This window comes from Stigmatopora argus, chromosome 5 (assembly GCF_051989625.1).
Source record: "Stigmatopora argus isolate UIUO_Sarg chromosome 5, RoL_Sarg_1.0, whole genome shotgun sequence".
NCBI classification, from domain to species: Eukaryota; Metazoa; Chordata; class Actinopteri; order Syngnathiformes; family Syngnathidae; genus Stigmatopora; species Stigmatopora argus.
In genome coordinates, this window is record NC_135391.1 from 20,445,001 (window position 1) to 20,472,761 (window position 27,761).

At 42.3% G+C, this 27,761-nt stretch overlaps 1 protein-coding gene across 5 annotated transcripts in view; it reads right to left on the bottom strand.

Moving 5' to 3' along the window:
* Positions 1 to 27,761, bottom strand: part of hira (histone cell cycle regulator a) — a 141,192-nt gene that overhangs the window by 24,405 nt on the left and 89,026 nt on the right. For all 5 annotated transcript variants that reach the window (XM_077600087.1, XM_077600088.1, XM_077600086.1 and 2 more), the window contains 10 exons: positions 24,819 to 24,986; positions 24,550 to 24,663; positions 18,135 to 18,205; positions 17,904 to 18,009; positions 17,610 to 17,828; positions 17,440 to 17,525; positions 11,045 to 11,410; positions 298 to 523; positions 88 to 213; positions 1 to 12 (listed from right to left, as the gene is read on the bottom strand). The exon at positions 1 to 12 is cut by the window's left edge and continues 137 nt beyond it. In XM_077600087.1, coding sequence (XP_077456213.1) covers positions 1 to 12; positions 88 to 213; positions 298 to 523; positions 11,045 to 11,410; positions 17,440 to 17,525; positions 17,610 to 17,828; positions 17,904 to 18,009; positions 18,135 to 18,205; positions 24,550 to 24,663; positions 24,819 to 24,986 — 1,494 coding nt within the window. The remainder of the gene's footprint in view (positions 13 to 87; positions 214 to 297; positions 524 to 11,044; positions 11,411 to 17,439; positions 17,526 to 17,609; positions 17,829 to 17,903; positions 18,010 to 18,134; positions 18,206 to 24,549; positions 24,664 to 24,818; positions 24,987 to 27,761) is intronic.

Sequence of the window (27,761 nt, forward strand, 5' to 3'; positions counted from 1 at the left end):
GTCGGTGCTCACCTGCATGTAGACCCAAACATGTTAGCATCGCCTTCCTCTGACTCTTTGCGCTACTTCACGCTTCCCACACTAAACCTGCATGCTGAAGGTCTTCTGGAAGGTGGCCGTTGGCAACCTGAGGACAGCTGCCGATATTGGAGTGGGTGCTGCCGCCTCCACAACTGCTGCTCTCACAGGCTCCCGTTCGGGGGGAGACAATACCTGGAGGGTATGTGAAACCTACATCTTAATGCAATGCGGTATGGAATGTTAGTTTTTTTTCTTGTTCTTCTGTTGCTCGTGTACCTGTGTCAAGGACAGACTAAGTATGGGTGGTGCCATCTTGTCCTTACGCGGCCGTCCCTTCTTGCGCTTCTCCACTACTTCGGAGGCATCCAACATTAGGGGCTCAGGTTTGCGCTTGCACTGGCTCAGGTTCTTGTTGATGGCTCCCATCTTGTCCTCGCTGTCGCTACTGGTGTCCTCTTTGGCTTTTAGGTCTTTCAGGGCAGACACCATCAAATCTTTGGACCTGTTACAAGCCATTGATTAGTTTTTAGAAGACGAGGACTACAAAGTCATTTCACAATTGCCATTGACCTACAAAGCTGCCTTTCGAACATAAGATTTATTCACTTAGAGGACGTGACTCGCTTATTAATCAAACTGACAGCGCATGAATAAGTTATATGGTTTAAAACAATGTTTGTTCACATTCTGCAACTTTAACAGTTTCAACTGTTTTTGGATTGGATTGGATAACTTTATTCATCCCGTATTCGGGAAATTTCGTTGTCACAGTAGCAAGAGGGTGAGGATGCAGGAATAGGAAAGGCATTTTAGACATAAATAGATAGGTAATAAGTAAGTTAATAAATAAATACATGAATAAATATATAAATAAATAAGCGTGTTGCTTGGCACATATATACATACATACACATAAATGTACATGCATGCATACGGTAGGTCTTAACACTCAGCCATTTTTTTGTTAAAGAGCCTGATAGCTGATGGGAGGAAGGAGCTGCGGAAGCGCTCCTTCCTGCAATGAGGGTGCCGCAGTCTATTGCTAAAGGAGCTTTGGAGGGACTCCACAGACTCATGCAGGGGGTGGGAGGTGCTGTCCATGATGGACATCATCCTGGTCAGCATTCTCCGCTCTCCCACTTCCTCCAGAGTCCAGAGGACAGCCCAGAACAGAGCTGGCCCTCCTGACCAGCTTATTCAGCCTGTTCCTGTCCCTCTCCGTGCTCCCGCATCCCCAACAGAGCACTGCATAAAACACTGTAGATGCCACCACAGTGTCGTAGAAAGTCCTCAGCAGTGTCCTGCACACTCCAAAGGACCGTAGACTCCTCAGTAGGTAGAGGCGGCTCTGGCCCCTTTTGTACAGGGCATCTATGTTTGTGGACCAATCTAGTTTGTTGTTGAGGTGAACACCCAGGTACTTAAGATTCTCCACGATTTCAATGTCTGTACCCTGGATGTTCACCTGAGTGGTCTGTTGAGGATTCCTCCGAAAATCGATGACCATTTCCTTTGTCTTACTGGTGTTGATGTAGAGGTGGTTTTGCCTACACCAGTCAACAAAGGCTGTGATGACTCCCCTGTACTCCAGGTCGTTCCCGTCCGTCACTCGTCCAACAATAGCGGTGTCGTCAGAGAACTTCTGGAGGCGGCAGGTGTCTGTATTATGTTTGAAGTCCGATGTGTAGAGAGAGAAGAGGAGTGGAGAGAGCACTGTGCCTTGTGGGGGCCCCGTGCTGCAAGCTACCACATCAGACGTACAGTACCGGAGTCTCACATATTGTGGACTGTCAGTGAGGAAGTCGATGATCCGTGCGGCTAGGTGGTTCGTTACTCCAGCCTCTTCCAGTTTCCCTCTCAGTAGGACCGGCTGAATGGCTTTCTTCAAGGTTTCAGTGTGTTCATGATAAATAATGATGATTCTTTAAAAAGCGACGAAAAGTTTTGACAAAAACCTACCGGTAATTGTTCTAGAGTGGTATCTCGAGATACGAGCATAATGTGTTCCGGGACTGAGCTCGTATGTCGATATTCTCGTAACTCAAACAAACGTTTCGTATAGAAATGAGCTAAAAACAAATTAATTTCTTCCAACCCTCTGAAAAAACACCCAAAACAGGATATTGGATTGGAAAAACATTTTTATTTGTTCTAATTCGCCATCAATTAACAAAGTAACAAATAGTGGTTTAATATTACTAAAATATGTTTAATAGTACTAAAATTATACGGATTTCGCAGGGGCTCGTAATATAAACAAATTTAATGAACTTGGATTACGATGCAGACACTCAAAAATAAGTTTAATCTAACTTTACACTAAACTTAATTCTAATTTTGTTTTAAATTTTGATACCTTTCTTCTCCCGGCCGGGTTGGCTCTATTTGCCCCACCTCACATAGAGCGCACATTAAAAATTCCCCAAAGTGGACAAAGTGTCCAATCAGTCGGTGCACCTTTAGTATGCACTAAATTCAAGATTCTGCAGATGTTGTTGTATGGTGCTGACAGCTTTGACTGTCTGGGTACACTGCTTGCTGATGCGCGATATTTATATAGTGAAAAGGCGGACGTGTAAAAGAGGAATGCGCGCGCACGTCAGGCTTAAAACATGACAATATTAGCAGTCGACGATAACCTTTTCGTCTGCTACCAGTGACCTAGACGATCCGGATTAGAGCCGAAGTGGGTAAAACGAGATCGGGTTTACAAAAAACGTACTTTAAAAAAAATAATAATAATCCTGTACAAAAGTTGTTATAAGGTGTGTATAATTTGAAATGATTAAAAAAACGTATAAAACACGGGAAAAACGTGTAAGTTCACATGTGTGGAAAAAGCAATGTTCCCATGTAATTGACAGCGTGAAATTACCCAAAATATCGGCCCAGTGAAAAAGATGCTGAACGTTGCAGCATCTTGAAGTAATCGACTAATATATCGGATGGCTGATTTTTGGCAATTTGACGTACAGTGGTACCTCGTCATACGACCGTTCGTCATACGGAATGCTCGTCTTACGGGGGAAATTTCGATCGAATAATTCGCCCGTGATGCGGTCAAAGTTTCGTGATGCGACCAAGCCAGGTTGCCATGGCATTTTTTTTGGCATATCTTTCGTGTATAACAATATTTACGAGCACCGGATGAGCTATTCAGACCAGGAAACGCACAACGCGCATGCGCGGTGAAAAGAGGGCTTTCTGGGTAATGAAGTATACTCGTGCTCGCAAAAGTATCCCCGGTAGCAACTCTATCATAGGCGCCGTTCGAGGGGATGCGAACACAGATGCTACAAGCTAAAAGGAGCCGCTAGCCAGCGCCCCTGAAGCTCCCATGAGCAGCGGGGCGATCGCTGATAAAAGACTCTGCTCGTTGGCTGCTCATAAGAACATCGGGGGCACTGGCTCGCAACAGCATCCCCGGTAGCAACTCTATCATAGTCGCCGTTCGAGGGGATGCGAACACAGATGCTACAAGCTAAAATGAGCCGCTAGCCAGCGCCCCCGAAGCTCCCATGAGCAGCGGTGCGATCGCTGATAAGACTGCTTGCTGCTCGTTGGCAAGTGGTCGTGCGTTCTCCGATTGTAAGGACATTTGTGTGCATCATTTTCGGAATATTTTGAAGGGAATAGTACGACAGCAAACAGCCCATCGATAGCGAACGTGAGGGTGGAGTGTTTGTTCTGTTTACGAGTGCGTTGTGTGGAAGAAAAAAAAAAACGAAGCCCCTCTCCCCTCGGCGTAATCCGGCCAATTTTAGTTAGATTAAACACTTTATTTCTATTAAACCACTCGTTATTTATTACTTTGTCAATATATGGCGAATTATAAGAAATAAAACATTTTTTTTCAATCCAATATCCTGTTTCTGGTGTTTTTTTCAGAGAGTTGGAACGAATTAATTTGTTTCCCATTCATTTCAATGGGAAACTTTACCTCGAGTTACGAGTAACTTGTCATACGAGCTCAGTCCCGGAACGGATTAAGCTCGTATCTCGAGGTACCACTGTATATTGGTATCGGTCCTTTTATCAATCCCACTGGCCGATATAAAGAAATACATTTAAAACTGGCTTATTTCACCTCAGGTGCAGTTGCGCTCTCTCCTCTGTCCTGCCTGCTTTCTCAGGCTCAAACCTCATAAAAACGACCTCCAAAGCTCCTCGTTAATTCGAGGGCTTTGATGTTGTTGCAACTGCCATGCTTCAATTCGGCTCCTTTATTAGTAACAAGCGGGGGGTGGCTTGTTTAGAACCAAAAGAGAATTGTTGCGCTATTAAAACAATTCTCTTTTGAAAAATGGGTGTTTAACAAATAAAAGATTGATTTTACACACTTAGAGATGGTGAAGAAATTGAATCGCTTGTCTATTAGGATCAGACAGCCGTTTCTGGCCACCATGAATAATTTCAACTCTCTACGTTGCACGGTTTGGACAAACGTAGCGATAGAGTCTTAACACACACACCCATCTATTAATCACGCTTTATAAGAATGATTATAAATGACCGCTAAGGTCGAAGCCTGGCCACCACATTGGAATGCAGACGATTGTACTGCCATCTTTGTGCGCTTCAATTGTCTACGCCTTTCTCATCTCGATACGAAATGAGAACTCCACTTTTTTGGCATAATTGGTGAAAAGAGACGGTGCAAACTTAAGTATGCAAAAAAGGAATGTACAGACACTCCCCTACTAACGAACGAGTTACGTTCCGAGCGATCGTTCGTAGGGTGAATTCGTTCGTAAGTTAAAATGAAGTTTAACTTACTTTTGGAAGATGTACTCGATGCTTAAGGAGATGATGGAGGAGGAAGAGGAGGATTTTATATCATGAAAGGGTCTTTCTTCGTCGTCGCTGTAATGGGCTTCAAAAGTTACTTCCTCCTCCATAACTTCAATATAGGAAGAAGTTGAGGGTTGATGAGTATCTTCCTTGGAGGATTTACTAGAAACTGGCCGAAAGAAGCGATCTAACGACGATTGCACAGTTTTCTTCTTTTTTTCATCATAAATGATAGCACTGTATGGCACCATTCAATTGATTTGCAACCTTTGTGCAACATTCAATATTTGGGTCTTGCTGCTCGAAGAGTGCGATGGCTTTATTTAGTTTCGTCTCGAATTTCTTATTGGGGACAGGTTTTTTCTTCCTCCTTCTCTTCCCAGAAGAAGGTGGATGCTGGGTGAGCTCTCACAGCGCCAAGCATCGGTATCAGCGGCGGAAAGAAGCACTATTTGGAAAAAGGCGCGCAATACAAAATCTAACTTACAAACTTACAGCATCTCTTTCTGAACATTTTTCGACATATGCCATATGCGCAGACATGCTCGTATGTACCGTTGTTCGCAACTCGAATGTTCGTAAGTAGGGGAGCGTCTGTATAATATATACAGAAACAGGAGTATGCCCTTTAGGAAAAAGTAAGGAAAACTGAGTCAATTTCAAAAGAAAGGCTGACAAATTTTACCTATTTAAGCAATGTTTGGGTGTTATTTTTGGTAAAACGTTGTAAACCAAAGTGAATATATGACGAAAATAAAAACTCACAATAGCGGTGCTGTTGCGTAGTTCATGCAACTACAAGCGGAAGCACTCCAGTGTGCACTGAAGAAGGTATGGGTTTTGGAATCTGCAGAGTGTAATGCTTAAAACTACCACAAGAGAGCCGCAAGTTAACATATTTCTGGTCAGGCATACTCATCGATAATCCTTGCAAATGCTCAGAGCTTGGGTTTACACACTTAGAGAAGGTAAAGAAATTCTATCACTCTTCTATTAGGATCGGTTTCTGGCCACCATGATGTCAACTTTCTACGATGCACGGTTTGGACAAAAGTAGTGTGAGAATGTTAACATAGAATATCAACCCATCCATAAATCACGCTTTATCTATTCTATGTTCCCCGAAACACTTTTTCCCCTGTTGTGACGGAAAGACTCGGCGAGACGCGATGGTGCTAGACGGTAGGTAGGACAACTTTCCACGTCATTTACAAACGTCCTTTTCGGAAAAATTTCCGCCAGCGAGTTTCCAGGTGCGCACACACATCCATCCATATATCACGCTTTATAAGGATTATAGAATACCGAATTTTCACACCTATAAAACGCACCGTTTGATAGGGCGCAGTGTCATTTTTGGGTATATTTTCTGTTTTTTTGTCAATACATTGGGCGCTTCTTAGCATGACACTAGTTTAGCGTATGTTATGCTAGCCGCTAGCGTGTGTTATGTTAGCTGCTAGCGTATGTTATGATAACTGCCAGCGTAAGTTAGGCTAGCCGCTAGCGTGTTTTTTTAAAGACAGCACGAGCAAAACTAAATTTTATAATGCTTTATTGAGGTAAAAGGTACAGTCTGATAAAAAGAGTTCATCGTTCAACATGCTAGGCTCCACTGTCAGTCAGAGTTGTGTATTCCAGGAACTTTATTCCAGCTTTGGCGAAAGGTCGAACAACAGTGCTGGCCAACACTTGAACCCAGTCATCCACAATCCATTGTAACTCGCAACATGCATCACTCCCAAGCCTTTGATTCTTCTCGCTGATATATCGCCATCAACAATTCATTTCAAATCGTCACGTAACTTGTGCGACGCTGCCTGCCCGAACTACAATGTTGCCATCTGTTAGCAATTCGGTAGCAATCGGTTAGCAAAATTGTTAAATTGTGTTCGATGGCTTCAGTCCATTTTCAAAGCGTTCAGACCAGCATTCTGTTGTCATTCATGTCAGGCATTTCCTCTGTGTAGCTCTAATATGCTGTTTCTTTGAGTATTGAGTGTTTTTGAGGGTTTAAAGCGCTGCGAGCACACGGAAGTCAAATGCCTTGCCACTCCCCTGGGATGTTTTCAATGGATTTACCGCAATGCTTGGAATGCGCGGGGAGGCTATTTTTAGGGTGAACGCCCGCTTGGTTGATCGCAATAACTAGCGTGCCGGCAAGTAATTAAAAGCAGTCACTCAAGCGGTCAGGGCCATACAAAAATTTGGTGCACAGAGAAGGCGCACCGACCGATTGGGCGCATCGAGCATTTTAGAGAAAATTTTGGACTTTTAAGTGCGCCCTAAAGGTGTGAAAATACGGTAGATAAAGCGTGATTTATGGATGGGTGGATGTTTTATAACTCCCATCACGACAGAAAAAAAGTGTTCCGGGGAGCAGCTAGAAACTCGCTGGCGGTAGTTCTTCCGAAAATGACGTGGAAACTAAATTGGGTCAGCGCAGCCAGCAGCATCCTGTCTCGCCGAGTCTTCCCGTAACGACAGGAAAAAAGTGTTTCGGGGAGCACTGGGAAACTGGTTGGCGGAAATTCTGCCGAAAAAACGCTGAAAGGCGTCCTACATTACGACCAATCAATCTTGTAGCTCATTCACCAGGTCCCCCCCATGTGGTTCTGGGATTTTTGCTCATCGTTCTTGTTATCATTTTGACGCCACGGGGTAAGATCTTGCATGGAGCCCCAGATCGAGCGAGATTATCAGTGGTCTTGTATGTCTTCCATTTTCTAATAATTGCTCCCACAGTTGATTTCTTTACACCAAACGTTTTACCTATTGCAGATTGTTTTCCCAGGCTGGTGGAGGTCTACAATTTTCTTTGGTGTCCTTCGACAGCTCTTTGGTCTTGGCCCTACTGGAGTTTGGAGTGTGAGAGACTGGGGTTGTGGACAGGTGTTTTATACAGATAATGAGTTAAAACAGATGCTAATAATACAGGGGAGTGGAGACCTCCTTAGAGGAAGTTAGACCTCTTTGACAGCCAGAAATCTTGCTCTTTTGTAGGTGACCAAATACTTATTTTCGACTCTAATTTGGAAATAAATTCTTTAAAAATCAAACAATGTGATTTTCTGTTTTTTTCCAGTCTCTCATGGTTGAGGTTTACCCATGTTGACAATTACAGGCCTCTCTAATCTTTTCAAGTAAGAGAACTTGCACAATTGGTGGTTGACCAAATACTTATTTGCCCCTCTGTATGTGTGTGCGTGCGTGCGTTTGTGTGTGAAAATATGTTCCGCATTGCATTTGTAGCTTTTAAATCGCTTAATAAGGGGAATTGCAATCATTAATAAGGACCGCATTTAGTCGAGGTGGACAGGTATGTAAGAGAGAATCTTGAAACATGGATAGTGGTTGTTGTGAGACAGCCAATTGAATTGAATGATTTTATTGTCATGATATGAGATAGAATGATAGCGATGAAATGAGAGCCCAGTAGAGGGTAGTGATGTTTTTAAGTGAGAATCAATACATCCGCGGAAATATTTTCAAAATGAAATCACGGGTAAGGAAATACATTTACTTTTGGGGGGATTTTGGAACTTGGATCTTTTTCGTATCTCGAGTCACTCATTTGCATATAAAACATTTTGCAACCTGAAAATTTCATACCTAGAGGCATTCGTCAGTAGAGGTATAACTGTAGATAATTTTGACATATACACATCCATCAATCTACAGTGCCTTGTGAAGGTATTTGCCCCCTTGAACTTTTCAACCTATCGTCACATTTCAGCCTTCAAACAAAAATATATAAAATATTTTTTTGTGTGAAGAATCAGCAAGTGGGACAAACGTAAACGGAATGTATTGAATATTTTCTACTTTTTTAACCAATAAACAACTGAAAAGTGGGGGTGGAATATTATTCGGCCCCTTTACTTTAAATACAGCAAACTCACTCCAGAAGTTCAGTGAGGATCTCTGAATGATCCAATGTTGACTGATGATAATAGAATCCACCTGTGTATTCATGTCTCCGTATTAATGCAAAACAAATTTAAATGAACTTGGATTACGATGTAAACACAATCAAAAATAAGTTTAATCTAACATTACACTAAACTTAATTCTAATTTTCTTTTATTTTTTATACCTTCTCCTGGCCGGATTGGCTGTTTGCCCCGCCTCAACCTTCACGTTCACTATCGAGGGTTGTTTGCTTATGTCTTCCCTTCAAAATATTCCGAAAATGATGCACACAAATGTCCTCACAATAGGATAACGCACGACCACTTGCCAACTAGAAGTAGTTTTGAATTAGCGATCGCTCCGCTAACAGGCTAAGTGGGGGAAATAACGCTGAAAAAATGCAACGCTCCACCCAGTGCTCGCAGAGACATTACAAAGAGTGAGTTGCAACCAGAGATATTACACAAGGAGTTGCGGGGGAGAGAGCCAGTGCCCCTGATATTCTTATGAGCAGCCAACGAGAAGTAATATATATTCCTCGTATTAGGGATCGCTCCGGCATCCGCGCTGAGTGACGGAAAAAACACTGAAAAAAAGCAACGCCCCGCCCAGTGCTCGTAGATATCTGTTATACACGAAAGAGATGCGGCAAAAAAGACAATGATAAACAGCCTTTCATGTCTTGGCCACCTGGCTTTCTCGTATCTCGAAATTTTTCTCGTATCTAGAGATAATTATTTGCTCGAAATTTTACTCGTATCTTGAAATGCTCGTATGTCGGGGTGCTCGTATGTCGAGGTACCACTGTATATTGAAATAGAAAAAGCACGAGACCACTGCAAATTACCAAGACCAGCTGTCACTCTAAACTTTCACCTTTCACAAGGAGAAGACTGATCAGAGATGCAACCTAGAGGCCCATGACCACTCTGAATAAACTGCAAAGATATCTAGCTGAGGTGGGAGAGTTTGTCCATAGAATAACAACCAGTCCTACAATACGCAAATTTGGCCTTTATGGAAGAGTGGCAAGAAGAAAGCCATTTCTCAAAGATATCCATAAAAAAGTCTTGTTTAAATGTATCCACAAGCCACCTGGGAGACGCACCAAACATGTGGACGAAGGCAATCTGGTCAGATGAAATCAAAATTGAACTTTTTGGCCACAATACAAAACGATGTTTGCCGTAAAAGCAACACAGCTCATTACCGTGAACACACCATCCCCAGTGTCAAACATAGTGGTGGCATACTCATGGTTGGGGCCTGATTTTCTTCAGCAGAGACAGGGAAGATGGTAAAATGAATGGAGCCAAATATAGCACCATTCTGGAAGAAAACGTGTTGGAGGCTGCAAAAAACCTGAGACTGGGACGGAGATTTATCTTCCAACAAGACAATGATCCAAAACAAAAAGCCAAATCTACAATGGACTGGTTCATAAATAAATGTATCAAGGTGGAAAAATGGCCAAGTCAACGTCCAGACCTAAATCCAATTGAGAATCTGTGGGCAGACTGCTGTTCACAAAGGCTCTCCATCCAACCTCACTGAGCTCACTTCATGATTGTGTCCCCCCTGCTGTTGACTCTTGACAAAAAAATTTAACCGAACAGCCTGAATTAACAATGCTGTTTACCATTTAGGCAAAAATAATAAAATTAAAAAACACAACAACAGCTGAACACTGAAAACAAAGTTAAAAAAATGAAAATATACGCAAAAAACTAGGCCTCTCCTCGGCAGGTGATGTACTTTGGAGTTTTTCTATATTACTTTCATGCATGGTAAACTGACGTTTGAAATAGAAACAAAGTGGCTACGTAGCATCTGACTCCACTGAGCAGAGCAAAGATAGCGTCTTTACCCGGGTGCATTTTGGTAGATAATTGAAACTAAATGGATGCAGGATAAAATAGTCTTCGTGGAAGCTGTTACTGCCTTATCTTTGCCTATACTTTGCTAGTAATAATATTAGAATATAAGCAGACGAAAAAATATTTTTGGCAATATCTACTTGCACCACTACTACCTACATTAGAAGATATTGGGGAAATAACTAAAATTGGCACATTTTGACAGGCTTACGAGACAATTCAATATTAAAAATTGGAAGATTTTTCACCAAATAACACCACTGTTTCGGAATAATTCGGTTGACTCCCTATGACCACATTATATGTATCTGTGAATGATGAGGATTGCTGTATATAAAGGGGATCCAGGAGGCTTTTATGAAGCTAAATAAAAGTTTGTGGTCAAGCTGTCACTTCCTTGTCTCAAAACTGTTTTGCATGATGTTGGAAGGATGAATAATCACCTGTCAAGTGGCAGCAGGCCAGCAGTAGAGGAGATGGCAACAGGGATGCCCAATGTGGTCTTGGATCTCTCTGTGAACCTGGAGTCCAAGGCCTTCATGGGTTCCATCTTGGTAGCAGTCACCAGCAACAGACTGGCTTTGTTGCCAGAAGGTAGAGCCTGATCCCTGGGTTCCTCCAAGCCCTTGGTGGCTGAATTGGCAGGTGGTGCCAGACTGAGTGCGAGGTCGAGGTTGGCCCGCTGGGGAAGAGCCGCCGTTGGCGCCACCAGAGGAGGGTTGGAGTCTGTGCTGTGCTGGGCAGGTAGCTGGTTGGACAAGGATGACGGTAAGATGGGTACGCTGTTGAAGAGTGCTGGAGAGAAGTCCCTAAAGAGAAAAAAACATGTGATGTTGATCATGATTGTTTGATAGAGGACTGCCCTGCATTGGGAGGTCATATTTAATCAAAAGCTATTTTAATCAAAAACATCTTAACAGGTCAAGTTATATTTTAACATAGGGCCACTTATTTGATAGCAGCTTCACAATTCTTGTATCCATTGAACTTGAGTTTTTTGAGTATCAGCTTGAATTTCAATGCATGATGTCATACTAGCCTCACAGAGCTGCTGTTTAGATGTGACCTGCCTCCCACCGACATATATATTTTGCTTGAGGGCGCTCCTAAGGTTATCAATACATTTAAGGTCAGGGGAGAAGGGGCCACACCATGAGTTTCTCTGCTTTTATGCCCATAGCAACCAATGCCCGAGAGGTATTCTTGCAGCATGAGATGGTGCATTTTCATGCATTAAAATTATTTTGTTACAGAAACTATGTTTTTTCTTTTTGTATAATGGAAGAAAGTGGTAGGGCAAAAACTACATAAAGTCACAACTGTACTTAAGATATTAATTGGTTCCAGAACTTTTTTCGTAACTTGAACATTTCGGAAGTAGAGCAGTAATTTATATGTAAATTCTCTAATTCGTTCCATAGTCCTCACACAACTACGAACTAAACCCTTTAAAATTGGTCAAAATGTCCCAATTTTGTAGGAAAGATGTGAGAAACACACAAACATGAGAAAATTATCAGAAAATTATTTATTAATGTCAAAAATGAATAACAAGTATACAGACGCTCCCCTACTTACGAACATTCAACTTACGAACAACGGTACATACGAACATGTCTGCAAATTGCGTTTAAGTCCAAAAATGTTCGCAAGTCCAATTTTGTATTTCGCGCCTTTTTCGGAGTAGTACTTCTTTCCGCCGCTAATACCGACGCCTGGCGCTGTGAGCTCAGCTCACCCAGCATCTACCTTCTTCTTCGTTGCAATGCGGAAGTGCGTGAATGTATCTTCAGTGTGCAAAGAACCTTTTTCATTTGTATCATTAAATATCTCATGCATCCAATATTGAATATGGTTGGTAAAAAGCTAAAGGCTTCTATTGAGGGAGTTGCAAGGAAGAGGCAAGCCATTTCATTTGAAACGAGTGGCAATAATAACGAAGCTTGATGCGCGTGAGAGTGGTGAGCGTTTCACGGGCATTGAATCGTTCGACCGTCAGTACCATTTATAAACAGAAAGATCGAGCAGCAGGACCCAAATATTGAACGTTGCACAAAGTTTGCAAATTTATTTGAATGATGCCATACAGTGCTACCGCATCATTTATGATGAAAAAAAGAAGAAAACTGTGCAATCGTCATTAGGTCGCTTCTTTTGGCCAGTTTCTAATACATAAATCTCTCTCTCTCTCTCTCTCTACAGTACTGTACATATTCTCTCCATTTTATTAAATGTTTTTTTTTCAGTACAAATCAATGCGTGTTACTTATACAAGCCTTAAACATACAAATGCACTTATATAAACCTTCAATATACTTATATCGGCCTTAAACATAAATTATAATACAAAATATAGCACTGAATCAACTTACAAACAAATTCAACTTATGAACAATCGCTCGGAACCAATTGCGTTCGTAAGTAGGGGAGTGTCTGTATATACAAAATCTATTTGTGTTAAAACGCATGGGAACAAGAGAAAGCTACCGGGAGGCAACATGGAGCTAGCACACAATCATGAACACACTTAATTAAGAAAGCATTAAGAATTCAAAAAACAACATTAATCAACAAGCGTTAACGTTTTATGATTTCATTGAAATGTAATTTTACACCCATTTTATAAGTCACTACTGGTTCTCACCTGCTTCTGCAGTGCTGGGTGAGGAAAACTTTGAAAATAAAAAAATATATACAAAGACTGACATCTTTTAATAATGTTTCTAAAATGCACAAGACAAGCTTTGTCAAAGTGGGCACGACTCGTGAACACTTTCAGGATGTTTTTTCCACGAAGTGAGAAAGTTCGTTTCTCCCCGTTTTTTTTCCTGATTTGTGCTTCCTCCTCGGCTGCCTTATCGTTGAATTTCTCGTGTATTGCCGAGCGTTGCATTTACTCATGCTCCGTTTTGGTGCACATTGACCAACTAACTCGTCAACGTCCTTCTTACTGACCTGCGACACAATTTCGCCCACTGCAGGCTACGGTTCAGGTCGAGGCACTCGGCCACAGCTTCCCAAGCATAAATAGGTTTAAGCAGACAATGGGTCAAAGAAAAATGGAGGATTGTTGTGAGACAGCCACTGAGAGCCCAGTATATGGTGGAGGGAGCTTCTAAAGCGAGAATCAATGCATCAGCAACAATATTTTGAAAGTTAAATAATGGATAAGGAATGCATGAACTTTTTGGGGGGTTTCCTAACTTGGATATTTTTCTTATCTCGAGGCACTCATTTGCATATAAAAACCTTTCGTAACCTGGAAATTTTGCACCCAAAGGCATTCGTAAGTAGAGGTATGACTGTACTTTTCAGCGATCATTTGCAACCAACCAGCTCTTTCCCAATGATTCCATCCCAAAACATGACTCTGCCACCTACTTGCCGATGTCACAGCCGTGTTGGGACCAGGTGGTCATCCACCAACCATTCCCTAGTCCAGGGGTGGCCAACTCCGGTCCTCGAGAGCCGCTATCCTGTGTGTTTTCCATATCTCCCTCTTCTAGCACACCTGAATCAAATGACCAACTCGTCAGCAAGCCGTCCAGAAGATTGATACCGATCCTGATTTGATTCAGGTGTGTTGGTGGAGGGAGACATGGAAAACAGACCGGATAGCGGCTCTCGAGGACCGGAGTTGGCCACCCCTGCCCTAGTCCATCCATCTGGACCATCCAGGGATGCATAGCACTCATCTTATAACAACTGTATGAAAATTACTCTTCAAGTATTTCCCACTCCAACCGTTTCTGCTTGTGAGCATTGTTTAGGGGTGGCCGAATAAAAAGTTTTTGCATAAATGCAAGCCTCTGAAACACGGATGGCGAACACGCGGCTCCCAACCAAAATGAATGCGACTCTTTTCTTCTTATCATATTTTGTATATACTCTGGCTCTTTGTCTCATTTTGTTGTAAATTGCCTCGCCTGCAGCACGGAGTAGGATCCAGGAGCATAAAGCAGGCAACAAAAAGGGAAGTGCTGGTGCAAAAGGTTTAATGGGCAAAACAACCTTACAACCAGAGAACTGGGGAAAATTAACCAGGCATCAAACCGAACAGGGAAAGCACACTTACGAGGGAGATGCACACCGACGAAAGGCACTCAACGACAGTCACAAAATACTCCCACAACGATGAATAAAAATATGGGGTTTAAATTCACAGACATGGGTTGTCAAGACAATTGTGAACCCTTGGGTCACACGAGGGAAGGAGCACCGACCGGAAAGACACAGCAGGTGAAACTTATTCTCAATCACACGGACAGGACACACAAGTCAACACACCCAACCACCAAACCCCAACAAAATATGACACATTTCATGTTTCTCTTATTTTTATTTTCTCTTAAAACACACTCAAATTCATCAGGGCCTATTAAAAACAAATAATAAATTATATTTTAAAAAACAGCTTGACTGATTATTTTTTTATGTTGCTTCAGATGTAACGGACCACCAATCATTGGCGCGGGCTACATCTAATGCCGGGAAATTAAGTAAACATTTACCGTATATTTTCGCATATTAGCCACCTCCGCGTATAAGCCGTACCCTTAAAATTGCTTAAAATCTTTGAATGTTACAATTTCTCCCGTAAATGACGCCCCGATCCATAAATTTTCACCTCCATATTCATGGTTTTAATAGGGAGTACAAATGTGTTACTTTGAAGGGAAAATCTTAAGAAAAATCATTGTATGAGATACTGTATGAATAAAAAGACATCATCTGCTGGATTGCAGATTCCTAAAGGGTGTTGCCTGTACGTAGACAAATTCAAAAAAGGAAGTCATGTGAGCAGTACAACCAGGAAGTGTGTCCGTAGCAGTCGAGTGTTAACCAAGTCACTGGGTGCAATAAAAGCATGAGATACACATTACGCTACCTGCGTGATATGTCTTTGGAAAAATTCACCGCAATAGTTGGATGGAGCACCATCGATGATTGGATCAGTAATTGGACTTGTGGGCATTACCTGAATTTTGAAACTTCCATTGCAGCATCCACTGTGAGCAACTTGTGTGCAAAACACTGAAGTTAGACTACGTTACGAAGCCTGTGAGGTAGATTATGAACTACATTCATACGCACGCCCTTAATCACCGGCAATTCATGAATCTCATTGCGGAATTTGACACAGACCTAGACGGTGACCTGCAACAGCATAACACAGTGAGATGGCTCTCAAGAGGCAAGTCATTTTGTGCTTTTTTGAGCTTTTGGAACCGGTAAAATTGTTTATGACAGAGAAGAATAAAACGTATCCACTGCTTTCAGACCCCATGTGGCTTCTTGATTTGGCTTTTTAGTGGACATGGTTTCACACTTGGATGAACTAAACATGGATAAAAGTGTCTTCTCCTTTGTAAAAAAGTTTAAGCTTTTCAAAGCGCACATTCAAAACAGCAATCTATCCCATTTTCCTTCTTTGTGTAGCACCCAGCAGAAGACCAGCGTTCAAGCAAATATAGCTGGATACATGAAACAACTTACACAACTGCAAGAGAAGTTTAATTTGGAGTTTGAGGACTTGGACCAGAAAAGACCACAGAGGACTTTTCTCATCTACCCGTTTAATGCTGACACTGACTGCCTGAAAACCCCGCTAGTCACTGATGAGGCAGCCAGTGAACTAGAAATGATTGAGCTACATGAGGACGACAGACTGAAATCTCTTTTGAAAGGCCATCTTATGTTTTGGAGAGCTGTGCTAACTGAAAAACCAAGTCACGGAAATGAACTCGGAGCTTGCCGTTATTCTTGGAGGCTTAACTGAAGAACTCCAACCGCTGGACATCGCCATCAACCGGGCGTTCAAAGCAAAGTTGCGAGCGGCATGGGAACAATAGATGATAGGTGGCAAACACAGCTTTACGAAGAGTGGGAGGCAGCGCCGGGCTAGTTACGCCACTATTTGCGAATGGATTGGGCCCGCTCGGACTAACGTGTCTGCTTGCACTGTTGTTCGAGCTTTTGCCAAAGCCGGCATCACTTCTGGGGAGCCACATGGCAATGTTAGTGACTCTGACAACGAAGAGAGGTAACCCGGCATTTTTGATGAATCATTTGCACAATTGTTCGATTCGGACAGAAAATGAGGACTTTGATGGATTTGTGGGTGATGATTGATCAAAAAACGTGAGTACATTGTAAAATGGCTAAATAAAGTGCGACCGAACTCAGTTTTGCTTCCGTTGCCTTTTTAAAAACGTGTTTTTAGCATGTGTCCGTATGTTTAAGTTGGTGTATGTTTTGCCATGCCTGGCTGCGTGCGTTAGTGCAGTGCGCCGTGTGTGTGTCAAATACAGAAAAAGCACTTGTTACTGAGACTGCGCCTTTAAATGCGGTGCGCCATTTAGTCGTGAAAATACGGTACCTGGAGAATACCCATGCGGGCCCGGGGAAAACATGCAAACTCCACACAGGTAGAAAAACCTGTATTTCAAGATCCCAGAGCTGTGAGCCTGACGTGCTAAGCCCTCAAGCAGCCGGGCTGCCCTCAAATTTGCATCGATTAAGGAATTGGTGAAGTAGGCTTTGCATGTTGATTGTCCCATGCGGAACCAATATGCCACTAAGTGTGTCAATCTCGCACCCTAGCTGCAACACTGTACTGTACCCTTGGGACCAGTAATGTGAAGTGGGGCCTCAAGGCAAAGCGATTTCAAATCGTGTCACAATGATGAAGCAAATTAATTTTCCTTCATTTTATCAAATTTTAAAAGACGGTGCTGAGAAATAGCGTATGCCTAACACACTCAAGTATCTTCACATATTTATAAATACCAGTTTCATATGCATTACGTGTAGACAATGCTCAGGTAAAATTTCTTACCCGGTATCCAGCTGAGCTATGCACAACGGTGTGATGCGTCTCCTACCGTCAGCGGTACGAGTCTCCACCTGCTTCTTCAGCAGGTTCTGTGAGGAAAGAGCCGGACAGAGAACATCTGTCAAGACAGACCTGATGGACCAAGGTTTTGAAAATAAAAAGTTTTCACCTACCTTCCTAATGTCCTCCAGAGACTCCCCGTTCATCACGCTGTTGAGCTTGGGTGCCAAGGAGTCAGCACCAGCTGCTCCAGAACTGTTTTGGGCTGAGCTCTGTCTCTCCTGCTGGTACTTGAGCATCTCTGGGTTCTCAATGATGGTGGTGGCTAGCTGCGGCTCCTGTGTGCTGGTAATGGCAAGGCTCTTGCCATAGATATTCTGGTGAATAGTGTTCTTAGAGGGAAGAAAGAGTCATTCGTCGGATTTGTTTTTATGGGACCAATGACACCAGAGGACGACGTGTTACACCTTTTCATCCTCGCTGAGTGGATCTCCGAGCTCATCGAGTGAGAAATCTAGGTAAGCTATGGTACCATCCATGGAACATACCAACATGCCAAAGCCTGTGAGAGTCCTTCAAAGCACAGAAAAAAAGAGCCTATAAGAGATAGTAAAAACATTTTGGCCTCAAGACACAGAGGCTGTCCTGCAGGAGTCAATATTATCAATCTATCAACTAATATGTTTGGTAAAACGCACCATGAAATGTCCATGATAGATTTGTCAAACAAATCATGGATGACCACCAGGGGGCGTTTCAGTGAGGTAAGCTGGTTGATGAATAAAAAGAAAAAATACTGTTAGTGTTGACAAAGATTAAGTCTACTTCTAAACCTTTATAGCAATGGTGTCGAAACTGTGGCCTTTATTTGGCCAACAGCAAATTATGAAAACATAATTGAAATTGGCCTACATAAGAAGCTTGAGTTCGGTCTAAATTTTGTTGCATTTCTGATCTTGAACACCAGAGGAAGCTAGTCACAGTTCAAGGGTCAAAAGCTGGCAACATGGTGAAATAATAAAAAAGGAAAACTGCAGAATTTTAGTTGATGAATGGGAGCAGAAATAGAGTACTGTATTTTCCGCACTGCAAATACTTCAATTTTCTCAAAAGCCGACAGTGCGCCTTATACAGTTGTGGTCAAAAGTTTACATACCCTTGTGAAGAACAATGTCATGGCTCTCTTGAGTTTCCAGTTATTTCTACAACTCTGATTTTTCTCTGATAGTGATTGGAACAGATACTTCTTTGTCACAAAAAACATTCATGAAGTTTGGTTCTTTTATGACTTTATTAAGGGTTAACATAAAAAGTGAACAAATCTGCTGGGTCAAAAATATACATACAGCAACACGAATTAGCAATTTTGGTGACTTAGAAAGTTGTGTCAGTGAAATGAGCTTCATTGCATGGCCTCTTAACTTCTTGAGTGATTATGAGTCACTACAGCTGGTGACTTCTCTGAGGCCATTTAAATAGGGCTCATTGGATGCAAACGCCCACAAACACTACAATGGGAAAGTCAAAGGAGCTCAGCATGGATCTGAAAAAGTGAATCCTTGACTTGAACAAGTCAGGCAGGTCACTTGGAGCCATTTCAAAGCAGCTGCAGGTCCCAAGAGCAACAGTGCAAACAATCGTTCGTAAGTATAAAGTGCATGGCACTGTTTTGTCACTGCCACGATCAGGAAGAAAACGCAAGCTATCACCTGCTGCTGAGAGAAAATTGGTCAGGGGGGTGAAGTTTCAACCGAGAATCACCAAAAAGCAGATCTGCCAAGAATTAGAAGCTCCTGGAACACGGGTGTCAGTGTCCACAGTCAAGCGTGTTTTGCATCTACATGGACAGAGGCTGCCGTGCAAGAAGCCCTTGCTCCAAAAGCGGCACCTTAAGGCTCGACTGAAGTATGCTGCTGATCACATGGACAAAGATAAGACCTTCTGGAGGAAAGTTCTGTGGTCAGACGAAACAAAAATTGAGCTGTTTGGCAACAATGCCCAGCAATATGTTTGGAGGAGAAAAGGTGAGGCCTTTAACCCCAAGTACACCATGCCTACCGTCAAGCACGGTGGTGGTAGTATTATGCTGTGGGGCTGTTTTGCTGCCAATGGAACTGGTGCTTTACAGAGAGTTAATGGGATAATGAAGAAGGAGGATTACCTTCAAATACTTCGAGATAACCCTAAGTAATCAGTCCGAAGATTGGGTCTTGGGCGCAGTTGGGTGTTCCAACAGGACAATGACCCCAAACACACATCAAAAGTGGTAATGAAATGGCTAAATCAGGCTAGAATTAAGGTTTTCGAATGGCCTTCCCAAAGTCCTGACTTAAACCCCATTGAGAACTTGTGGACAATGCTGAAGAAACAAGTCCATGTCAGAAGGCCGTCAAATTTAACTGAACTGCACCAATTCTGACGAGGAGTGGTCAAAGAATCAACCAGAAGCTTGTGGATGGCTACCAAAAGCGCCTAATTGAAGTGAAAATGGCCAAGGGACATGTTACCAAATATTAGCGCTGCTGTATGTATATTTTTGACCCAGCAGATTTGATCACTTTTTTTCTGTTCACCCATAATGAAATCATAAAAGAACCAAACTTCATGAATGTTTTTGTGACAAAGAAGTATCCGTTCCAATCACTCTAGAGAAAAATCAGAGTTGTAGAAATAACTGGAAACTCATGAGAGCCATGACATTATGTTCTTCACAAGTGTATGTAAACTTTTGACCACAACTGTACATGTATATATATATATATATGTATACAGACGCTCCCCTACTTACGAACATACGACTTACGAACAACGGTACATACGAACATGTCTGCAAATTGCGTTTAAGTCCAAAAATGTTCGCAAGTCCAATTTTGTATTTCGCGCCTTTTTCGGAGTAGTACTTCTTTCCGCCGCTAATACCGATATGTTTTTTGTGACAAAGAAGTATCTGTTCCAATCACTATCAGAGAAAAATCAGAGTTCTAGAAATAACTGGAAACTCAAGAGAGCCATGACATTATGTTCTTCACAAGTGTAGGTAAACTTTTGAACTCCTGACTACCTGGAAAAAAATGTCCAATCACATTTATTCTGAAATTCCCCAATCTATGTGAAGTAATTGGAATACTGCAAAAGAAATTTGGTATCATTGGAAAGCTCTGAATGTCCTCTATAGAGGACAAAAGGAGTTAATGCGATTGGATGCACTGGGTGGGAGATATTTAGGTTTACAAATGTCCTCTAGAGCAGTGTTTCCCAACCAGTATGCCGCAAGGGATGCTCAGGTGTGCCGCGGGGAATTACAAGAAATCATACATCGTATTAATCCAAGAGAGTGTTAGGATTGGGTTCATATAGTTATTTCAGTTTCCTCCGTGTCTGCTTATGTTTGTTTCCCTACTCTTGTTTGTCCCTCCGGTCTTGCCGTTTCTGATGTGCAGCTGCGTGAGAGGAACGGCAAGACAGGAGGGACAAACAAGAGTAGGGAAACGGACATCAGGAGACACGTAGGAAACTTAAATAACAATGTGAACCCAATCCTAATAGAGAGAAAGCTCAATACTGAGATTAAAAATCGAGCTATTACGAGGTTAAAATTGAAATATGAAATCATAGATTGTACTATGACAAGATTCAAATCGTAGTATTATGAGTTTGAAGTCATTTTGTCGCTTATTTTTATTTAAAGTTATTTTGTCGACATTAAGTCTGTGTGAGCACAAAACGGCTCTTCTCGTAATGTTAGGTGGTTGAAGTAATTTTGGGAGGAAAAAAGTGGTAATATGAGATTTAAGTCGTTTTCCTTTTTTTTACGGTACGTGAACAGGAAGTTGTTGAGTTTCAGGGGCATCAACTTTTGCCGACGAAAAGTCTTTGAGCACATGACTTTTGCGTAATATTGGGAGAGAAAGTCAAAAATTAAAATAAGTTTTAAAAACGTTGCATTAATTATTTTAACATCAGTCGAACTGAAAGCTGTTCGGGTCTGCGGATATCAACTTTGATGACCTTAGAACGTTGTGAAAAAAAATTGATTTTGGAATAATTTGTGTGGGATTGTTTAATTCCTGACAATAGAACTTTTAATGAGAACGACTTTATAATGTTAATATAGGTGACATCGTTTTACATTAATATAAATAATAATAAAACAACAAATAATAAAAATCATACAAAAATTAAATAATACAAAAAAAACAAATAATACAAAGATTTTCAGCTAGTGGTGTACCTTGAGATTTTTTCCGATGCAAAGGTGTGCTCAAAAAAGAATGGGAAACACTGCTCTAGAGAGGACAAATTTGAACTACTGGTGGTCAGGAGGTTAAGGATCAATATTGATTAATCATTGGATGCAATTCCCTTTAGCACAGCTCCATCTAGTTCAGGGGTGTCAAACCGATTCCGCAGAGGGCCACAGTGGGTCCTGGTCTTTGTTCCAACCGATCCAGTTTAACCAATGAGGTGTCTTCTAGGTGGTTGAAGTTTGGGTTAGAACATCTAAGACTTGATGCATGTTTTTGGAATGTGGGAGAATGTGGCCAATACATTTTTATATCGTCTCACGTAAGTGAACAGCTGACTGCTGTCAGACTCAGCTGTCACTTGAGCTCTTGTCGACATTTCATCAAAATCAGCCCGGGAAAAGCTAGTGAGTTGGACTACTATTGCTGCCACGCCATCGCGGAGCTTTTTGAATACTGAGCTTTAGATCACAACTTCAACAATCAGCTTTAGAGTTGATTGTGCGTGCATGAGCTTGTTAGCATTAGCTTGTTAGCAGAAGTTTTTCCGCTCCTACGTAACGGACCTTTCAACTTCCAAATGCCCGCGACTACAAGATCTAAAAATAAAAGACCTCCAAGTTCATCTGCTGCACCTACCTGCTCATGTAAGTGCAGTTCCTGGGAGGATCGCTTTGTAGATCTCCAGAAAAAGTATGACCAGCTGCAGCAAGCTTTCTCAGAGATACACATCAAGCTGGATGAGATATCAAAGGCGAGCTCTGTTTGCATAGCCACGCCGCAGAGTCTGCCTGTTGCCCCCTGCACGGGTGCGGAACAGACAGCAAATTGCCATTGGCCAATAAAGAAAAGGAAGGCAAAAAAGACCAAACAGGCTCCGAAGCAATCTTCAGCCGCGAAGTTTAGCGCTGGCGAGGCGCCCGATCATGACGATGACTACGTGTCAGCCTGCTTAGACACCGCAGGTGGCAGTGACGTCATCGGTAGGCAAAGTTGTGAGCCTGAAACTCAAGCCCCTGCAAATCCAACTGCTTTCGCGAGATCCAGTAAAGAGATTCAAGCCGCATCACCGTACCTCGCCAAGGACATCCAGCATCTGGAGCGGGTCCAGAGGCTTGCAACGAGGATGGTCCGCGGCCTCAGCTTAATGTCTTATGAGGAAAGATGCAAGCGACTCAACCTGCCGACCCTTGAGGCTAGGCGTCTGCGAGGGGACCTGATACTGGCCTACAACATCCTCCACGGTATCTACAGCGTGCCCCGCGACCTCTTCTTCACGCCCGCACCTGATCGTGGTCTGAGGGGTCATCCGTGGAAGCTGTACCCTCGCGGGTTCCGGTTGAATCGGCGGAAGGCTGCTTTTTCAGTGCGCATCGCCGGTCCTTGGAACCGGCTTCCGCAGGGTGTGGTCGAGAAGCCGACGGTCGCCCAGTTCAAGCGGGCTCTGGATGACTTTTTGGCCGTGAACCAGTGACTACACCGGGTTTTGTGCACATTTCTTGTATCTTGTTACATGGCCCTTAGCCTGGTGCTTTTTCTTGCCAAATAAATTGAATTGAATTGAAAATTCTAAAATCATTAGAACCCTGACTTTAATCAACTGATTACACTTGCAAAAGGTATCCTCTTGTTCAGTTGGAATGAACACCTGTACTCACACCTGTACTCAGTGTGGCCCTTTGAGGTTTGACACCCCTGATCTAGTTGATGCATAACACCTAACCACTACTACTACAACTTGCTCTCGTCACTAGAGTCTGTAAACGGAGCATTCAAAAAAGGTACGAATGGGTTGGGAGCGTTGCATGTCCAATGGCAAACAGTTATACAAAGACTGGCAGGCAGGGTCAAGTGAGTTACATGAGGATTTGTGAATGGATTGGGTGCCTGGGCTAGAACTGAAGTTTGACCTTTTGGCAATGCCGGCATCACTTTTACGGAACCACATGGTGACAACTCTGACAGTGAGATGGAAATGAGCGTGCTGGACGCCCACTTGGCCAAACTCTGTATGTCAAATACAGAGGAGAAGGACTTTGACGGATTTGTAGATGTTTGAATGCTTTGACTAATTACATCCATAAAGCACACACAAACTCAGTTTTGCTCCTGCTGCCTTTTAGGCTAGCATGCATGCTAGCTTATGTTTCATGCTAGCACTAAGATCTGCTGTGACCTTTGAGTCGGGTAGCCTTATGTTCTAAATACAGAAATTGCACCCGCAACGGAGACATCAGCCTATAAGCGTGAAAATACAGTTTTATTAAATTTTATTTTGACTTTTTAGTAAATTTGGCTCATGCTTTTACATACCTGTCAACCTCAGTCAATCGCTCCCCTTATTAATGATCGGAATTCCCCTTATTAAGTGATAATAAACCATACAAATGCAACAGGGCACATATTTACTCACATAGGGTGCACTTAAGTCTAAAATTTCCCCAAAGTGAACGGGGTGCCAAATCAGTCGGTGTGCCTTTTGTATGTACAAAAGTGAAGATTCTGTAGATGTCGCTGAATGACGCTGACAGCTTGACTGTCTGGGTACATTGCTTCCTGACGCGCGTTATTTATATAGTCCCCATATCATGCTCAAAGCATGACAACATTATCAATCGACAATGACGTTTGTCTGCTACCGGTGACGGACACAATCCGGATTAGAGCCGAAATGGGGAAGACGAGATCGGTTTTACAAAAAAACTTACGTTTATTTTTATTTTTTATTGTTAAAGTTGTTTTTAAGTTGTTATACGGTGTAAACAATTTTAAATGATCAAAAAACAATATACAGGAAAACGTACTAGTTGACAGGTATACTTTTAGGTAATTGCACTGTATGTTATTTAATGTAAAAATGGGTGCCCACCCAGACGGAGAGCGACCGGTCCTTGCTACCCACGGCGCAGCAGCAATATGGACAACTTGGTTTCAAAGAGCTGCCATTCTTTTGATTCTTCTTGAAGATCTTTGGGTTGAATTTCTACAGCAAAAAATAAATAAATTAAAAAAGCAACTTTGTAGCCAACAAACTGCAGACAGACCATTGTGATACATACAGATAAGACAACACCCTTAAAGCAAACTGACTAACTAAAATAAAAGACTTTTCAATCCCACAAATGTTGTGGAACTCACCACCACCGTAACGGCTTTTCTGTGACCCACAAAGTCCATGTTGGTCTTCCAGCCATCTCGTTCCACAATCTGTGCCGTTGGTCCAGAGTTGTTCATTGCGTGCGCCGACACCAGGTACTGCCCGTCAGGGGACCATGACAGACGCAAGACATGTGTGGTGCCACCACACTGATGGGCGAGGGAGGGGAAAAAAACAAGCTGACAAATTCAATAAAAGCTAGTGTTTTTCCTGCTTTCTTGAAGGCAGTGTTATGTGTTGTGTGTGTGTGCGCGTGCGTACACGCCTATACACATATACGTATATACGTATACAGTGGTACCTCGAGATACAATCTTAATGCGTTCCGGGACTGAGCTCATATGTCGATTTTCTCGTAACTCAAACGAACGTTTCCCACAGAAATGAACTAAAAACAAATTAATTCGTTCCAACCCTCTGAAAAAAATCCAAAAACAGGATATTGGATTGGAAAAACATTTATATTTATTCTAATTTGCCATCTATTAACAAAGTAACAAATAATTAGTGGTTTAACAGCACTAAAATGTGTTTAAGAAAACTAAAATTAGACGGATTTCGTGGAGGGGAGAGAGTACCACTGTATACGTATACAGTGGTACCTCAACACACTAGTTCCCCGACATACGAGCAATTTGAGATACGAGTAAAATTTTGAGCAAATATTTATCTTGAGATACGAGACACATTTTGATATTGGAGCAGACAGCGGACGCGAGACTGCTCCTAAGAACATCATACAAAATACAAGAGCAAACAACCGTCGATTGTTTGCATCTGAAGGCAGGGTGGAGGCGGGGCAAATAGAGGCAACCCGGGAGAAGAAAGTTATCAAATCACGGGATACGCCATTGCTTTCACCAACTATGATTGGCTAGCTATAGAGTAGGCGGGCCAAAGCCAGAGTGAGGCAGCCAGAGCTAGCAAACTCCACCCACAATAGCCGACGCAGGAAAACAAATGGATTTGGTTGCAGATTTGCTGGCAGCCATTTTCTAGACGGACTTTTCCAGAAAAAAATGGACATCATTAAGAAAGGGCGGTCAACTCCGAAGCTAGCAAGCCTGTTACAGCCGGGAAAAGGGTGTGTCCGCCACTTTCAGTGCGCTAACTATGAGCGCTATCCCTGGCTCACGGGCTCCGAGGAAGCAAAAATTGCACTAAAATGGGGTAAAATCCACTTCCTAGCAGCATTTAGTAATTAAATACAAACACTGGAGCTTAAATACAAATATTGGAGCTTTTCAGATATCAGAACTTGGCCCACAATTTAAATATTATTTAGGAATATAGCCATATTTGTAATTTTACTCACCAAAAATCCTTTTTACACAATATCCATCCTCCTTTCTTTCTTCCTTCTTTCCTATCGCCATCGAAGCTAATGATGAAAGTAGAGCCTGTCCTGTCATATTTCCGGCATAGTCCGTTTTGGAAATAGCATTAAATCAACACAACAATATACTATTTGCTTGTGGAGCTAAGTTAGCGCGCTGAAAGTGCCCCACACACCATTTTCCCGGCTGTAACAGGCTTGCTAGCTTCGGAGTTGACCGCCCTTTCTTAATGTTCATTTTTTTTTCTAGAAAAGTCCGTCTGGGAACTAGCTTTGTGAGCAAACAGAATCAATTTGTTTTTGCTTCTGCTTCTGTCGGCCATAGTGGGTGGAGTTTGCAATCTCGGCTGCCTCGGGTGCTGCTTTGGCCCGCCTACTAGCCAATCATAGTTTGTGAAAGCAATGACATGTCCCAGCCAATAAAATGCTAACGCCTATGAAATCATTGTGGGGTAGCCAACTCGAAATCTGATTGGTTAAAAGCAACAGTCTAGTTTAATGCAGCAGAGCCCGCAAGAACTGATTGTGAAGGCTTTGAGGCAGATCTGATCTGGCAACAAATAATGGCTGAAATGTGATTGGTTAAATGCTTCTGGAAGCAGTGCAACCAGGGGGAAAAGCAATGAAAGGAAGCTAACAGACCATTTGGAATAATAAGTATTGATGGACAAAATATAATATGATTCAGATATTTCTTAGGCCAGCAGAGAAGGCCTTGAAGGCCCTGACGGCCCGCCACTGATATATATATATATATATATACATACATACATACACACACACACACACATCTATATATACATACACACACACAACACACACACACACACATACACACATTTACACATATACATACATATATATATATATACAAAGACACATAAATATATACCATATTTTCACGACTATAAGGCCCACATTAAAGTCTTAAATTTTCTCCAAAATAGACAGGGCGCCTTATAATCCAGTGTGCTTTATATATGGACCAATACAAAAATTGTTTTCACGATAAAATAAAATAAATCAGTCGATAGGGTACACCATCCTCTACAGCTCTCACAACTACAGCAAGCAGCCGCGCAGTGACTATGGGATATATAGTTCTTTTGTCAATACACCAATGGATTATGGCCTGGCGATCGGCATCAACACAGCTTTACGAAGCATGGACGCTAGCTACTAGCTCGGTACTATTTGCGAATGGATTGTGGCCTGGCGATCGGCATCAACACAGCTTTACGAAGCATGGACGCTAGCTATTAGCTAGGTACTATTTGCGAATGGATTGTGGCCTGGCGATCGGCATCAACACAGCTTTACAAAGCATGGACGCCAGCTACTAGCTAGGTACTATTTGCGAATGGATTGTGGCCTGGCGATCGGCATCAAAACAGCTTTACGAAGCATGGATGCTAGCTAGAAGCTAGGTACTATTTGCGAAGCAACTTTGATGGATTTGTGGGTGAGGATGACGCGAGTACATTGTAAAATGGCTAAATAAAGTACAACCGAACTCAGTTTCGCTTCCGTTGCCTTTTTAAAAACGTGTTTTTAGCGGGTGGGTGTAGCGTGTATGTTTAAGCTGGTG